Source organism: Argentina silus, assembly GCF_951799395.1.
Source record: "Argentina silus genome assembly, chromosome: 5".
In the NCBI taxonomy this organism is placed as follows: domain Eukaryota; kingdom Metazoa; phylum Chordata; class Actinopteri; order Argentiniformes; family Argentinidae; genus Argentina; species Argentina silus.
The window spans coordinates 8,116,502-8,133,933 of record NC_139659.1 but is presented as its reverse complement, the minus strand read 5'-3'; the positions used below and the strand labels follow the sequence as shown (position 1 = coordinate 8,133,933).

Below are 17,432 nucleotides of genomic sequence, written 5' to 3'. Positions count from 1 at the left end.
TGAAAAGTAGCATTCAGATAACTGCAGTCCAAAGCGATAGAATTATACATAATCAAGGCGTAGGGTCAATGTTCCACCCAAAAGTAAATATAACAAATGATTTGGTTAAAAAAATAACTTTAAACATGAGAGAATAAAAAAAACAATGTAACCCTGCTGCTGTGTGTAACTGAGAAAAAGAGTATATATGCTTCCTGTAAAAATACTTAACTAATGCATCCTTCCTCCCTTTCTCTCTTAAGGTGAATTTCGGTACTGGAAGGATAACTCATTCAGTATATGAACAGGGCAATCATTTCCACATTACTACTACAGCACAACATATAAAACCACATGAATCCATTTGGAATGGAACATCACTGAAGAAAGATAAAATACTCTCTGTGTACTGGTTTGAAATAATGTGTTTTATGCTCTCTCTTGATGTTGTGTTTAGGATGGATTTTATGTGGTTCCTCCTGATTGGAGATATCTAGAATGTGTTGGATGCTCCGTCCTCAGATTTGGTTCTTTTGAGATGAGTCCTCTCCTCTCCTCCTCTCTGAAGCCCCAGTCACAGTAAAGTGCCGTCGTTCCCATCTTCCGTCTTTTCATTCCAGCTCTGCCGGTGATGTAAGTTTAAGGAATGGGTGTAGAGATTGTAATCACGTCATATGGTTGCCCTTCCTCTATTGAAACTAAAGCTGAGGAAAAATGAGTGCAAGTTATTTAAGGTTATTGTTATTAAAAAAATCTTTCACCTGCTTGTGTATTAGGCTACTTTGTAATGACAATATATGTGCATAATTATTTTCTAAGCACATCATGTACGTCCACCGTATTACTTTTGCTACAGAAAATGTACAGTACTACAATAGTGTATGTGTACAGGTTCTGCCCTACTACAATATTTGAGAGACCCTGTCGTAGGTTACAGACCTGTGTGGATCACGAGTGCTCCTCTGCGCTGCCACTGAAGGAGCGGCTCCGTATGTGGTTCCTCAGCTGCTCGATCAGCTCTGGGTTCTGCTGCTGGATCTGCTGAGCAAACTGCTGACCTCTGCCAGGGAGACCAAAGGGAGTTTACTATTGATAGTTTTTCTGCTTCTAATTATCACAACAATACACAGATCATGTCAGGACGTTGCAGCATTTCACTTTGAATCAATGTGAAGGCTGAGCCAAAGTATATACAATCTCTGGCTGAGCCCACCTTCCGTGAGGTAATCCTTGATGTGCCTGATGTTTTTTATGTATTCAAATGTGAGCCTAAAATGTGCATGACATGAGACCATATGTTGCTTTACATACGCTTCAATCAGGCTGGAGATGTCTGTCAGTCCTCCAACTCCTGCTGCTGATCCCCCAACTGCATTGGACATCATTCCTGACATACTGTCAAAAGAGAGAGAGAGTGTGTGTGTGTGAGAGAGAGAGAATTATTTTTTAAATAAAGTACATCACTAAACTACTGAGTTGCAGCCCAGAGCATGGTTAGGCATGCAGGACACTCACAGCTGTTGCACTTGTTGATTCTGCATCACACTGGCAGCCTGTAAACACACAAATCCTCATTAGATGTGTGAAAGGGACAATTAATTTCCGGCATTAAGAGAGAACAGATGCATTCTCTATTGGCGTGTCTACTTAGTGCTCATACAAATTGTATAGCTGTCTAATATTACTATTCATTCTTCTCAGCAGCTCTCATGGGGCATTGGTATGCTTATAAATATGCTTTCCCTGGCTGGCATTTCCATCTGCCACCATTCAATCAGTCATGTTCAAGCCTGAGAAAATACCCCGACCACTGATAATGGCATTGTTTGAATACCAGGCCAGCGGTGTCAATCAGGGGGTCAATTTAGGAAGCATTCTTGTTGTAACCTTTTCGTAAGCACCATCAAAGAAGTTTGAGACACCTGTGTTTAGGACTAGGAATAATTTGTCTAGGACAGGTTTAGAGCCAACCTTGCCCCAGACAGCAGCAGGCTGTGTGTAGGCTTTGATAGATTATACAACCCAAAAAAAGTGTTGAAGCTCAACTGGTACAAAACCCTCTGGTCGTATAGTCTTACCATGCTGATGAAGGCAGGGTTATTTATGAGACTGGCCATGTCAAATCCCAGTCCGGTCACCGTCTGTAACAAGCATTCATTCATTTAAGCATTTCAGAAATGGACAACAAATATCTTGTCAGGTAAGGGTATCTACAGTACTTGATATCTTTTTGTACCATTGCTTGAAGTATGAATCTTGATTGTGTTTTATGGCTAATGACATAACTAGGACATCACTGAATACCAATAGGATCTACAGTAGAAAAAAGCTAGTTAAAGCTAGGTAGAACATGAAGGATTCTAAGGTTGTTTTCATGTGAAATAACAATCTATTCTAGTAATCTGTAGTGATGGTGAGTTACGGCACATTACATGTGGTAGTACTGGTTAGGCCAGAGTAGCCTTCACAATGTGAACTCACAAGGGAACAAAATGTCTGCAGCACTGCTCTACTTACAGGGCTGGCTGCTTCTTTCTGCTTCTGCTCTGCAATTTTCAAATTGGATTTGTAGGTGTCGTTCTCTGGATCGAGCACCAAAGCTTTCTTAAAGAAGGATATCGCCTCTGGATACTTATTCATAGCAGTCAAGGCCAATCTAGAGCCACACAGGAGAAAAAGAGATATCAGATATATTTTCACTGACCACATTGTTCAAATACTGCTGATCTTTAAAGAAAGTTTCACATTTCAGATTTCTAACTCACCCCATTCTCCCATAGGCTTTGCTGTAGCTGGGGTCAATGCTTATTGCCCTCTCACAGTCACCGGTAGCCTCTGTGTAGTTTCCAAGTTTACTGTGAGCTGCAGCCCTGTGACGTTAATAGCATCAGCAAGACCATAGACTCTCAGGCTCATTTTATAGCATTCAGATCAATAATGTAGGCTATATGCAATGGCTGCAGTAATTGTGTGCAGGCCTGTTAGGCTACTGTGCGGCATGTCTCTCTGATTTGACACAAGCCAAGGCTATCATGAGGGTTACATTTCACTAGTTATGCAGGCTTTGTAAATGCATAATGTATTTATCATTTGTATACACTGGTAACATTTGATATCAATGTTGTTTTCACCTGTTACAGTAGTAGACAGCGTTTCTTAGGTCCAGGTCAATGGCTTTTGTGTAGCACTCCACCGCACAGCTATAATTCTCCTCTTTCATGTGATTGTTCCCTGAAATGGAGGTTAGGTTAGGTTTTTCCAGCTGATGTAAATCTGACTACTTAATAGATATCATAAATATAAGTGTTCAAATATTACGATACCACAACTAACAATATCACAATGAGATATTACGCCTCACACGAACATCTACTTTAGTTACTCAGATACCTTCATTCTTCAGTTGCTCTGCCCTCACAGTTTCTTCTGGGGATGGAGAGGTCTCTGGTATAGTCAGGTTGTCATTCTAAGGAAATCAACATATCAGGAAATTAACAATACCCCTATGCATTGATAAAATGCATATACTGTACTAAATATACTGTACTCAAATATGGAGGGAATGCTAAAGTTTAGGTCTAGACCTAGGAAGGCAGGGAGTAACCTTCCTACCTTGAGGAGAGAGTTGAGGAAGATCTCTGTGAGAGGTTGTGGCACAGCAAGGTGGCAGTCACCAGAGTTGATCTTGAAAGTGGTCTCCAAACATTGTACTGCAACTGTAAAGGGTAGAACGAGGTTGTAATAACATACTGGTAAACAGTGAGACTCTTCATTGTTGATTGATCTGTAAACATTATGGTTTGGATGCTGATAGTTCAAGGGCAGATCATATTAGAACACATGCATATCACATCTAGGTAACCAACTATATCCAACTCAAATATTGAATTGGGCGAAAACCAGGGTGAAGTATTTTCATAAACAGTTTGGCAGAAATATTTTGAGCAGTGAGCTGAATTGACCTACCTTCGAGGCTTTCCTGCTCATCTGAATTCAAAGCACCACTGTTCGTTTGATCTCGCAGGAACTGCACAATAGAGAATGCCAAGCGCTTCTCCACTGCCATTTTCTCTGCACACAACTGAGCACAAGAGGTGTGTGGTTAGAGAAAGAGATAGGACACTATCAAACTGGGTAAATTATAAAGACTTAACTTAAAAAGTCTTATAAACACTGAACATCAGCTATATGACTTGTATATCTAGGACAGTTCCATCATCTTATCTTATGATATCTCATGTCACAGTAATGGGGATGCATTGGCAGCTTGCTACACATCAGCACCAAATATAGCACTGTATTGCCAGTGGTATGATCAGATGCAAGTCTGTTTCCAAGACAACTCAAGGGAAAGTTGAATATACAGTATTAGCTATTCTGGGTGAATAAAACATGGTGCAGTTAAAACAAATGGCAGTCACATCATAAATTCCAGACAATATGATAGCTTGTCTCCTTTGAAAATAACTTTGTGTTGCTAGGTTAATTATCACAATGACAGACAGTAAGCCTCAGGAATATACAATAAATGCTCAAAATATGGTACACATGGGAGAGAGGGACATATTTCCCCTTTAAAGTTACATTGGTTTAAACAGAATATTGAATGATGGTGCAAGGTATCAACTATATTTCAGCTCATGAAAATAATGATCTCAGGAGCGTTTTTTCAATCATATACTGTAGAGTAACATAAGAGCTGTTAAAATACTGGTATTGAAAGCCATTTGATATGACATGGTAAGAAGACTAGCCCCTCTGTTGACATTCTCCTTCCTCATAACAAAAGATTTAGTGTTGACATGTGATGATGCAGTCTGTGATGTAATGCCGACATGGGACTTGAGCATCTCATGATATGTTCATATGCATCTCCATCATCTCAAGTAAATAGCCGTCGTTGACAGTCACATACACATCATTGACTATTTAAATTACATTTCGAAATACATCATCCCTGACCGATTGTGCCTTGCAGTCTGAAGCCTGGATGAACAATCATCATCGATGTAGTAGCATATACACGGGAGTAAAAACAAAGGCAGGCCTTGACCCCATTAATTTTCTACTAAATACTAGACTATACATAATCGTAAATAACAACATTGTGTCAACGGATGCTGATGAACGCCACGGCCAACCTACCTGAGATATTGTCCAGCCGTCCCTGCTATCACGTCATGAGAACTTCTGTCAGATTGATCGCATCTCCAGCGCCTGCGCATTCGCAACGGAAGTAAGCAGCTTCAATAGCAAGGCTGGGGCTGTAAAGTACAGTAAGAGGAGGCTGCAGAAGAGAGGTTTTTCGAATTGCACGCAAAAATCGCATGAAGTCTCTGGCATGTTTTTGTTAAGAATGGTAGTGAGTCGAACGCTTTGCAGGTAATCAAAGTCTGGCTGTGTTTGATCATTCAACATGAATTCTGATGTTGCTGTTTGACTGGTTGCCATATGTCAGGGGAGCACTGAAATTAACCTAAGGCATGAATCATTGCATGTGGCTTTTACAGCCATTCCCTGCCAGTTGTGATACAAGAGACCTGAGAGCTCTCCAGGTCTATAAGATGTAACGTTTTGAGAATATAGCAATATTTATTTTTGTTGATATAGCTGCTACATTTCCAAGTCCAGTTACTCTAGCTTTAAAATGTTGAACTCTTAGTATGCAATTTATGCGCGCCATTTGAAGTTTTATGACTTCGAAGGGTATTGAGTTTCCACTGCACATTTAGAGGGCATGATAAAAGTCGCCTTGCTGGGTGGGTAGCCTAAATCGTTAGCAAGGAAAACAATTTGCAGCATGTGCCTTTATCAGGGGTTCAAGTTCCGCGGCTTTGGCTCTGATCTTCAATAATTTATTGTGTGTTTACTTATGACATGACTCACAACTCAAGCCATAGTCTACATCTAAAAACACCTGCACTATGTATTCTCGAATTGATGCAGGTGTTTTTAGATGTAGACTATGGCTCAGCATATGGACAGCATCAATTGTTTCAACTCCAGCAATACATTTACAACAATGTTTCTTGGAATTTACTTGGAGTTTATGTACAGTATATTCAGATTCGGATTCCTACACATTTTTACTGAAATGATGTTAAAAGCCTAATTGATATTGGGTAGAGCTTTACCATGCATTATATAGCCCTCAAGCAGCAGGTTACCATATTACAGTCAATAGGCCTGTTAGGGCCTTGAGAAAAATGAATGTAGTTTTTCTTGTCAGGTAGCAAATGAATGTCTTTATGCACATAATGCTTTCCGTTTCTTTTTACTACAGAGTGTCAGGTTCTACACCTTGCCTGAGAATGACCCTGCAGAATGGGCCTGTGATACCTGCTGCCAGAACCTGCTCCCAGGCAGCAGACAGCAGGAATTCTCTGAAATGGGATCTGACTCCTGATCAGATCAAAAGTATGACAGAGATTCTGATTCAGAGGATAAAACAGGTCTATGACGACATTGGATCATTGGATGTTGAGAAGGTGTCTGTGGAAAACATATTGACAGCCTTGGCCAATGCAAAGTTAGAATATACTTGTAAGTAATCGTATAATGGATGAGGTTATTGTGCCTGTGTTGATTTTGTGTGTAGTGATGAGTGGTTTGTGATTTGTTTTCTTTGTCAAGCTAATGCTACCTTGTTTTGTTCCTCAGCATCGCGTCATGTTCTGGATTTCCCTCAGTACATGTCTCCTTGTAAGAACGTGCGGTCAGCAAGCACAGAGGCAGACAAGAAGCTGTCCGAGTTTGATGTGGAGATGAGTATGCGGGAGGACGTGTTTAAAAGACTTATCGCCTTGCAGGTATGTATTTTATGTCCACACCAGAAATGTTTAAATTCTGGTCCTGGAAGGTCATTGTACGCGTAGGCTTTTGTTCAAAACCAGCACTAAAATACAAAATCTGATGCCAATAATAATTTATCTTATTGTCTTTGAGCTGGGTTGGAACAGAAGCCTGCATACAGCTTTGGTTTTATGTGAGTCAAAAGTCAGGCAAGTTGCTAAATCAAGTTGTTTGGTTCAGCTAGTTGACAGCGTAGCATAGCGTATAGAATACGTTATGTCTAAATGTGCCCTAATTTGATACCATTGGTTCTTATTTAGCTTGCAGTTGTAACTTGATCCAATGAATAGGCATCAGCCAATGCCAAATTGAGTCATCTCAGTTAAAATCACTGACACTGCATTGATCTTTTTCACATGTCAAGGATGGTCATTTAGATCAATGGCTTCAATGGTCATTTAGATCAATGGCCTATGGATCAATCCACATATTGCCATACTTTTTATTCATTGTCAGTCAATGAATGGATTTCGATCAATTCTCATAGACGTTTATGAATTTGGAAGAGGCTTGAACTGACAACACACAGAGGACATAGTGTTCTCTCCAGAGTATTTACTGCCCTTTGTAATTGTGTTGTAACCATGAGCACAGCTATTCCATTGAGAGACCAGATGAAGTCCTCACTGTCACTAAGGCCCTGGACGCAGTCTCAATACCGACAGACATGTGACAGCAGAAACAGAATGGTTGCCAGAGATGTACAGCTAGCCAACTGACAGAACAAACACACACACACACACACACACACACACACACATACACACACACGCACGCGCATGCGACACCCCCCACACAGAAAATGCTCCATAAGCAATCACTGGGACATATTTTTGGGATGTGCTGCCAACTTGGAACAAATGCACCCTCAGAGAGTGGTCTGGTGTTTGTTTGCAGGAAAAGCAGCTGGACAATCTTATGCCTGAGGCCAAGAGATTCTTAGACCGTCTTATCAAATTAGGGAAGCGGAATGGATTACACTTGTCAAAGGATACACAGGAGGTAATAACAAATATGGGTTTTATGTTTCATAAACATGGGGAGTGCTACTATGAGTGATAAAACTACATTTGTTTTGATATGCTTTGTAAGTGGTTTGTATAGCTGAAAGTAAAATAAAACTCTACACGTTTGACTGTCTAGAGTTCTCATAACATTGTTCTCACTCAAGGAAATTAAAAGAACCTCCAAACGTATAAGTGAACTCTGCATTGACTTCAACCAAAATTTGAATGAGGAAAATACTTCTCTAACTTTCACTGAACGGGAATTAGGTAAGCATAAGGAGCACTAATTGATGAAACACTATATTGACCTGCATTGATGTCCTTGTTTATCAACATACAACTGTCTTCTGTAAAAGAGGGATACTCTTGCTTTTCCCCAAAGGTGGACTAGCGGATAGCTATCTGAATGGGCTGGAGAAGACGGCAGATGGGCGATTCAAAGTGACCCTGGCATACCCCCACTACTACCCCCTGATGAAGAGGTGTTATATCCCTGAGACCAGGAGGAAGATGGAAACTGTATTCCATAGCAGGTGTAAGGAGGTAATTTGTGTTGAGCCCCTCCTTGACTGCTTTAACCTATGTAGCTGCATCCTTAACACTAAATTATAGTGTTGACATCAACAAAATCATCTGATTATTGACCACAGGACCACACTTCTTAAAGATTGTCTATTCACATATGTTTTAAGCTAATGTGTAATGTAAATTAAATTGGCTTCTATCATTTGTATCAACAAATACAGATATTGTGTGATATGTAATGACTTACGTATGTCTGAATTGTCTTTTAGGTGAACACTGTCATATTGGAGCAGTTGATAGAGCTGAGGGCACAGGTTGCTAACCTACTGGGTTTCCCCACCCATGCTAACTATGTGCTTGAGATTAACATGGCCAAGAATACCAACAGTGTGGCAGGCTTTCTTGGTATGACTCCAATTTTGCTCAACAGCCTCTCCTTCACAGTATACTGCATGTCAATACCCCCTACTGGGGGGCAGTAGCTTCATAGAAATAGATTACAATGAGTAGTATTTTTTGGCCTTAGAAATGGATTACTATGAGTAATATTATTTTTATTTGTTTTATTATTTTATTAGATATAGCAGTGTCATGTAATAGATATAAGGAACATGTAATGTGTCACAAACATTCAGATACAATTGAACCCTTTGTAGTATCATGGTGACAGTAAACTATTGTATTCCATCTGTGCTTAACTTCCCATTGTGATGTCTTTTACATGTCCCATACTATATAGATGAGTTCTATGAGAAACTAAAGCCTGTGGGCGTGAAGGAGAGGAAGTACATCCTAGCACTTAAGAAAAGGGAGTGCCTGATGAAGGGCTATGCCTATGACGGACAGATAAACGCCTGGGACATGCCTTATTACATGAACCAGGTGGAGCAGGTGAAGTTTGCTGTGGATAAGGACAAACTGATTGAGTATTTCCCTCTGGAGGTGGTGACAGAGGGACTGCTCAGTATATATCAGGACCTGCTGGGCCTCACATTCATGCAGGTGAAACCTGCCCATGTGTGGCATGACAATGTCAGCCTCTACTCAGTTCTAGACACAGCCACCGGGGAGGAGATCGGGCAGTTCTACCTGGACCTGCATCCCAGGTGCTATATGAATGTATGTAGAGAAATGAACTTAACTATACAATAACAATTACATTGTGTAGGTCAGGGTTACACAACCCTGGTCTTCAAAGGCTGTTGTTATTATATTATTATATTATATTATTATATTATATTATTATTACTGTTGTGCATGCTGGTTATATTGTCTTTGTAAGTAGAGACTGATATATTCCTTGGTCACCAGATGTGGACTCTTATCATTTATCTAAATTAAGCTTATCATTTGCTAAATTAAGTGCGGAGGGAGATACCGCACTTAAAAACCAGCAGGACTACAGTGTAGTTGTACACACCCCTGGAATAGATTCAGCGACTGTTTTTGGTCACTCTCAGTGAAGATATCAGCATGGTATTCATACTAAAATGGATGATGTTATTGTTGCAGTATGATGCACACTTTGTTTGATTGTTGACCTTGTTGTCTGCCTGCAGAGAGGGAAAATATGGCCATGCGGCCTGCTTTGGGCTCCAGCCAGGCTGCTTGGGGCCTGATGGGAAACGTAGGCTACCAGTGGTGGCCATGGTGGCTAACTTCACTAAGCCCACAAAAGGCTGGCCATCTCTTCTACAGCACCATGAGGTGGAGACCTTTTTCCATGAGTTTGGCCATGTCATGCACGAGCTGTGCTCCAGGGTAGGCCACTGTACTTTTGTAATGGGATTTCCACTGTCACATTACAGGCATTTCTTCTACAGTATGTGTTTTGTAGGCGTCCATTGATAGAAAACATCAATAAACCTTTATTTTTTATTTTTTTCTTTATTTCAAGTGACTGTGTATCACATCAGAATGATCTGGAATACAGGAAATGGTATTGATTTGCCCCATTGTTGTAATTGATTTACACACTTGTTGTATTGATGTTTCTGCTTATGTCTTTCCTCTGTAGACCATATTCTCAGAGTTCAGTGGGACCCTGGTGGAGACAGACTTTGTGGAGGTGCCCTCTCAGATGCTGGAGAACTGGGTTTGGGAGAAGGAGCCCCTGAAGAGGATGTCACGTCACTACAAGGACGGCAGCCCCATCCCCGACAACCTGCTTGACAAACTTATCGCTTCCAGGGTCGCCAACACAGGTCAGACCCAGATATCCCTTTACCATTCATATAAAACAATGTCTCAATTGATGTGCATTTGTCCTGAAATATGCAATATGATCAGTGTGTTATCGGTAAGTACAATATCCCCAAAGTACGTCTTGGATTACCCACTTGGATAACCACATTTACAGTATCTCTGTTCCTTTAAACTACCATATAAATAACTGGCCCTTCAGCTCTGATTGACAGACTCCTCCTACCCCTCTCCTCTGCCCTGTTCAGGTCTTATGAACCTGCGTCAAATAGTCCTCAGCAAAGTGGACCAGTCTCTGCACACCAAATCCCACGCCGACACTGCAGAGGTGTTTGCCAAACACTGCCAAGACATCCTGGGAATCCCCGCCACGCCAGGTCTGACAAAAGTTGCGACTGAAAAGTGTAGCGGTTGTGACACACGTGTTAAATCTTTCAGAATGATTAATTGTCAATATCCCTCTAATACGGATGCATGGTTTTCAAAGAGCATTATCTTTTTTCTTTTTCTTTTCAGGCACAAATATGACTGCCAGTTTTAGTCACTTGGCTGGGGGTTATGATGGCCAGTACTATGGGTACCTGTGGAGTGAAGTCTACTCTACGGACATCTTCTTCAGTCGTTTTAAAAAGGAAGGAATCATGAGCCCAAAGGTGCAGCAGAATCAATCTACTCTACTCACCATTCATCACAATGCTGTATTGTGTTTAGAACATTTGGCCACATGTCATGCAATTACCAATACTTTATTTGAGAGAGAAAGTAACATAGACATTTGTGTAATGTATGTACTGTAGAGGGAGCTTGAATTCAAGCTTGAGATGTTTTTTTGCTGTACATGTCTGCAGGTGGGGATGGAGTACAGGAAGGTGATTCTGGCAGCTGGGGGCTCTGTAGATGGGATGGACATGCTGAAAGCCTTCCTGGGTCGGGAACCATGCCAGGATGCTTTCTTTCAATGCAAGGGACTGAACAAATCTGCGCAAACACAAAACAGCCATTGACTTCTCCTTCTATCCACTCCACATTATACAACTATATTTTTGATATGTATACAGTATGTATTTGATATACCGATTGTATTGTAGTTGCCAACTTCAATTATTTTGAGGGTCGTCATATTGGTCTTGGAGGTGAGAGTCTCACCCTAGTGGGCTTTTTTGTGTGAGCAATGCTGTGTTTGGTAACCCAAAATCGTACTTATACTGTACTGGTAAAGCCTCGGTCAGAAGCAACAATCCAAAAAGTCAGTCAATAGTATTGGTCAAGTAAATAATTATGTGAAAAGGTGCAGTATCTTAAAAAGATGAGGGTACGTCCATCTTTTAAGTTAAACAAAAAATACTGTAAACTCTTCAAAACCACTTTTTGATTGCATTACCATCATTAGCCATTTACCATCATTACCTTTTGTAATTGTCCAACCATTGTTGTTCATCTGTCAACGTCTTGCATACTATTTTACAGACTAAATGTGAGTGCAATCAAATGTACTACAGTCTTTGTTTTTAGTTTAGTTCTTTTTTTGACATGATCAATGTCCGTAATGTCATGGTCATTTTGTCCAAATTGTCTGCCCACTAGGGGGCGACAAGCACCATACCAATTTTCTTTTTTAAAGACAGGATCGTTATGAGAGCATGAGCATCTTTCAAAATCTAATCATTGTTAATAGTGATAAGCTGCATGAGATTCTACACAAGGAATTCAATCAAACACCCCCCCCCCCCCCCCCCCCCATTCTCCAGATAATGAGGGCATTAATAGGCTACAAAACAGGCACTTGCTAAGACAGTTAGCTTTACTGCTTTTGAACACCTATGAGTGAGTTATGATATCCTCTTCATGTGTAGGCTGCATTGTTACGGTCGGGAGGTAAACCTTGGTCAACAAATCCCACAGACAGGGATCTATTGTAAACAATTCAATCCTGCTTGTGGCCAGGCTAGTTGATACATGGATGTACATGTCAGAAATGTTGCACATCACAAATTACATTTCCAGTTTGTCTTTGTATGCCATGGACATTTTTGGTACAAAGGGTGATTGCATCAATGAGTAGAGATAATAAAGAGGTTATAAAGGTTTCAAAATTCAAACCTCTGGTTACATTGAGGATGATTATAAAGACGCTGCTCTAATACTTTAGAGTGCACCCTTCCTCCCCTCCTTGAAGTGGAACCCTTGATGTCACCCTTATCATCTCATACATTGATAATAATATACACTTATGAGAGCAACAATGTGTACAATTTGAATAATGAAATATACCCCTGGTTTAATCATTTAACGTAGTTACTGCATTGTTTATGTCTTTAGGCTACTGTCAAAGGAGATGATGAAGGCGTATAATATATATCTTCCATAATGATTCATGACTTGTCTTCATGCACTTTAGACATGTCAGCGAAATTAAATGTTACCATAGAAATAGAGCCCATATTTCTATGGCTATTCCTTTGCAATGATGGGAAGTTGCTCAATTGTTTACGTGTATATTGGTGACCCGTGCACATGTTTTTAATATGGTCTGAAAATTATGCACCTTCCGCCTTCGATTATGGAATGTACCTCCCTGACTTCGTATCCCTCTGCAAGCCTATGCAAATTGGAAAACACCTGCGCAGCTTGTATAATATATGATAACATTTTGTGGCAAATTATTTACCTGTAGGCTATCTGATACTGAACTACCAACCTGGCTATTCTAACATTTGTCATTTACGTCTCAACAAAGTGTATTGGTGTGTATCATTCACGATTGACACCTCACTGTTTTCATTGGTTACATCAACATGCCTATCATTGCACGCAGTCTACTGTTGCGCTGATGTCTACACTGTTCTCTGACTGGGCCAACGACGAAACAGCAGCATTCAGCGGTGGATCTGTCGATTGTGGCCAACTCTAGCACGGCTGTGTATCGTCGTGATTTTGCAGCTTAAATGTAGCCCCCTCTTCTAATTCTAACAAGCTATGTTTATTATGTTTTTGTGACGAAGAGAACGGGGGACCATTGATAACAAACCATTTGGGTGCGGCGGTCTACGGAGGAAAAGGGTTCTGCTTGGCGGTGGTGGACATTTTTTGCCTTTTGTATTTCCTTGCCTGTGTTGTGGACATTTTGGATTCTTTCTTACATGTTCGTTTTTATATTTTTAGCCAACTATCTTTTTAAAGCAAAGTATTTTGTCACCCGTTTAGTTAAGTGATTGCTTTTTAGTTTATGTTATTGTATGTGAACACAGGGCACTATTTTGCAGCAAGAAGCAAGCAACGATAAACAACTTTTGAGGGGATCAGTCTGGTCTGGGCGAAAGAATGCGTTTGCTTACTGGTTAGCTAGCTAGCTAGCTTGGGTAGCTATCCAGCCAGAAGACTACACTTTTGAATGAATCTGAATGATTGAAGAACTCGGCAATTTATGTCCATATTCAGTATACAACTTGGATGTTGAATAATACCCGGACCGTACAGTAAATGAGAAACGAATTCGACAACATATTAAGGTAAGTAGCTCGCTAGGGCACTGATATTCGCTGTCTTTGGTATCTGTTGAAGGGTCGGACTAGTCACTGGAACGATCCATGAAACATTCCGGGACCAACACTTGGGATAGATAATGTTACCTCACGGTTTGTTAATGTAGTGTCCAGAAATTATTAGTATGAAGATGATCATGTAGGCGCATGTTTTCGTTTGTATGGGGTTGATATACAGCTATATTGAGCTAGATGTTTCAATCTAAACCAGCAATTAGACGGACCCTGACTGTTCACAGGTGACATTTTCCTTACGAAGAGGGGGGTCAATCTAATTGCTGGAATGAAGCGTCCCAGTTCGAGTGGCTATTTACGTTGTTTAACACTCTCAAACGAAAGTGTCCCATTCATGGAATATGATGAATTATTTTATTTACAATTGGGAGCCTCTGATCAGTATATTGTTTACATGCCTGAAATGACAGACATTGTATTTACGTTCCATGACACGTTTTTGTACCTGGCCCTGGAATTAGTAGACAAAACCCGAATGAGCTTGCTGTCTCTCTACTAGCCGCTGGTATCGGTATGAAAGCGTGTGAATGAAAATGATTACATGTTGCACAACTCTTTTGCTATCGAATGGTGTGGTGCGAGTCCTTAGAAGTCAGGTACCCAGTAAAGGCTGTAGACACCAGTGCTAGCCAAAAGCTAATGTCATCACTTCCTGTGGTGTGAAGCACAGTCTGGCTGGACAGATGTCCTGACCAGTTTGACTGTATGGCTTTTTCATTTTCATTCACTTTCCTTTTTGGTTAATACGATTTGTTATAATGTGTTCTTATCCTGTATATGAGACTGGAGTTAATCTCTTAACAGGGATTAGGTTAGTTGCGCGTGGTTATAATTTATCCAATGCCAAACTGATCGTATATATTTCATTGCAAGAGAACTAAAATATTTCTGCAGAGAAAAAAAACCTTTTTTTAATCGGAGATTTGCCATCGTGATGCTGTGACATTCAATTCAAAATATTCTGGATGAGTACAGTAGTTTAAGCCTACTAAAATGGTGGAGTCCAGCATTAATCTGCACTCTGCAGGGTAAAATGTGTGTTTTAGAAATGACTGGTTGTGTTGCTTTTGTGGACAGTGAGCCCACCGAATTAATAGGTGATGAATCTAGCAGGGTCAGGTTGATTCCACAGGATTAGAGGCACTTGGTGAGCTCATCTTAACTATGGATAATCGGCTTGCAGTAGCCAACTACTTTGTACCAAAACACACAGCAGCCCAATCCGGAGTAACAGGAACTGTAAAACATTCCAATTAACCTGAACCATGATGGATTTACTTCTATGGGTTGGAATGCCATCGACAACATTATCTGATTGAATTTGTTGACAACATTGATTGTGATTCGATCACAAGGCTTTTCTTGATCAAACTTCTTTGCTGATATGTTCATATCTGTTTCTGTTGACTTAGTAAGATAATCATATGGTTACGATAATGGTTTGATTGTGTCATCACATTTGACGAGCCAAGCCTTGTTGTAAGACTTGTGCTTTGGTTAGCTCGATGTCACTGGACGAAGACATTCTTTCAACCCCTAACCCCTGTTTACTTCCTGCTTTCAAGGTCTGTATGCAATTTGATAATGTGCATATCAGAGAAGAAAATACATGTTTCAACCTGCTTGTGTGTCAATCAAAGAGAGAATGTTCCCAACGCAAGGCTGATTCCATGATTCAATCTGTTTGTATGGAAAAGGAGCTGGCAAGGCACCTATTAGGCATACCTTATTTCAACTAGGCAATTATGATAGATAGTATGCATATTAGCTCCCTCCCTATAGTTGATTTTAAGATGTAAGCTGTACTGAATTGCAGTGTGTTGACTTAACCAGAGTCACGGGTTGGGGTACCTGATGTTGTGCTGTTTCTCAGAAGTTTAACTCCCTTGCCTCTGTATCCTGCTGTATAAAAGGATTATGTGGGGAGATTCCATGTGAAATCGACTTGAATCCAGCAAAACTTTACAAACACAACAAACAGTTCTCTTTTTGCCAGACTTTCACATTTCTGATTTGATATTGTCTTGCTTGATATTCTAGAACTTATTGTTGGCCTAGTTTCTCAAGCAACAGTAGAAATACAGACATGTCCTTACAAGGCATTATTATGTAATTTGTAATATTGTTTTGAAACATGGTGTACCCCACAATTGTTTTCCCTCTCTCTCTCTCTCACTCTGACTCTGAATCTATCATGACGGTAGATTCACCACTGCCTTCGCATAGCAAGCAGCTGACATGCATGCAATGGTGCACTCAAGTTAAAATCACCCTGGTCAAACCTTACATTAGTGATTTATGCCATTTTCCATGTATCCTCTCTTCTGCTTTACAATGGTCTGTCCGTTCCTCCCTCTGGAAAGGAAATATTTAGACTGATACATCACTCCAGAGCCATGCGTTTGGAGTGAGTGTGTAAGTGCTATGGAATGTTTCCATTAAGGCAGTTCTCTTTCCAAAGTGCTGGTGAATATTCACTGCCTCTGCAGCCCAAGTTACACGTTTGTTTGACTATGGGTCAGCAGCAGATCTGTAAATGTTGGTCAAAGATTCACACAAGATATAGGCCTAGCAGGCTCTTTCTTAGGCTAGTGCTTTTGTATATGCTTAGTTGTTCTGCTTGGAAACAATAGAATGATGTGTGAATAATAGAAGACTGATCTATCTTTGAGATGATTCCAACTATAATCTTCTCTGTTCAAGGCACAGTAGTTGACTATCCCACGAAGAGCCAGTGTATCAGAGCAAGACTCCCTCTGTGTCCTTAGAGTGACCTTCATTAGCATTGTCTTGACCTCACGTTTGTGGAAATAAGATTGTGAATATTAAAAAGCCTTGCTTTATGTATTACCCATTTAGTGGCTGCCAATGAAGGCAGCTTTAGAACATCGGTTGGGTTTCACTGGAGTCCTTGAGAATATGCACAAGCTCTCTTTCTTTAATCTGAATCACTTTAGAATTCATACTGAAACCCCATTCTTCATCTATGGGAGTGGGGGCTGGCCTTTTGGACTGCTAATGTATCAGTGCCCTCCCACTTTAGCACAGCAAAGTGACTGTTTTTCCGTGGCTTTTATCTAGTTATGTCAGTCCCTTTGACAGTGTCAGTTCACTGTGCTCTCCATGTCCATCTGCCCCTCATTCTACACATCAAAAGCTAACAACTGACATTTATCCAACGGGAAAACATCAGGAGGCCCTAGAGAATGCTTTTAGCTCTATTTTACCCGATTGTGGCTTTGTCAATAAAACCTCTTCATATAGGGTGACACTGGCAGTATCCTTCACTCCTGGTCCTGGAGGATTGCAG

The 17,432-nt window shown here is 40.5% G+C and overlaps 3 protein-coding genes across 5 annotated transcripts in view; 2 read left to right on the top strand and 1 right to left on the bottom strand.

Annotated features, from left to right (window-relative positions):
- Nucleotides 1-449: 449 nt before the first annotated feature.
- Nucleotides 450-5,174, bottom strand: sgtb (small glutamine rich tetratricopeptide repeat co-chaperone beta). The gene is made up of 12 exons (XM_083670892.1): nucleotides 5,125-5,174; nucleotides 3,946-4,060; nucleotides 3,592-3,695; nucleotides 3,370-3,445; nucleotides 3,111-3,210; nucleotides 2,745-2,849; nucleotides 2,497-2,635; nucleotides 2,058-2,120; nucleotides 1,495-1,532; nucleotides 1,291-1,374; nucleotides 919-1,039; nucleotides 450-683 (listed from the first exon to the last, which is right to left on the bottom strand). The coding sequence occupies exons 2-11, from the start codon at nucleotides 4,043-4,045 to the stop codon at nucleotides 928-930; spliced, it is 921 nt and encodes a 306-aa protein (XP_083527018.1). The 5' UTR covers nucleotides 4,046-4,060; nucleotides 5,125-5,174; the 3' UTR covers nucleotides 450-683; nucleotides 919-927.
- A 79-nt stretch (nucleotides 5,175-5,253) lies between these two features.
- nln (neurolysin (metallopeptidase M3 family)) lies at nucleotides 5,254-12,924 on the top strand. Its single transcript, XM_083670695.1, has 13 exons — nucleotides 5,254-5,361; nucleotides 6,263-6,522; nucleotides 6,640-6,788; nucleotides 7,729-7,833; nucleotides 8,003-8,105; nucleotides 8,221-8,381; nucleotides 8,633-8,768; nucleotides 9,103-9,469; nucleotides 9,923-10,124; nucleotides 10,381-10,567; nucleotides 10,814-10,942; nucleotides 11,082-11,218; nucleotides 11,414-12,924. The coding sequence occupies exons 1-13, from the start codon at nucleotides 5,321-5,323 to the stop codon at nucleotides 11,567-11,569; spliced, it is 2,133 nt and encodes a 710-aa protein (XP_083526821.1). The 5' UTR covers nucleotides 5,254-5,320; the 3' UTR covers nucleotides 11,570-12,924.
- Nucleotides 12,925-13,436: 512 nt separating this feature from the next.
- erbin (erbb2 interacting protein) overlaps nucleotides 13,437-17,432 on the top strand; it is a 55,426-nt gene continuing 51,430 nt past the window's right edge. For all 3 annotated transcript variants that reach the window (XM_083670898.1, XM_083670899.1, XM_083670897.1), the window contains exon 1: nucleotides 13,437-14,074. The gene's annotated coding sequence lies outside the window, so the exon portion shown is untranslated. The remainder of the gene's footprint in view (nucleotides 14,075-17,432) is intronic.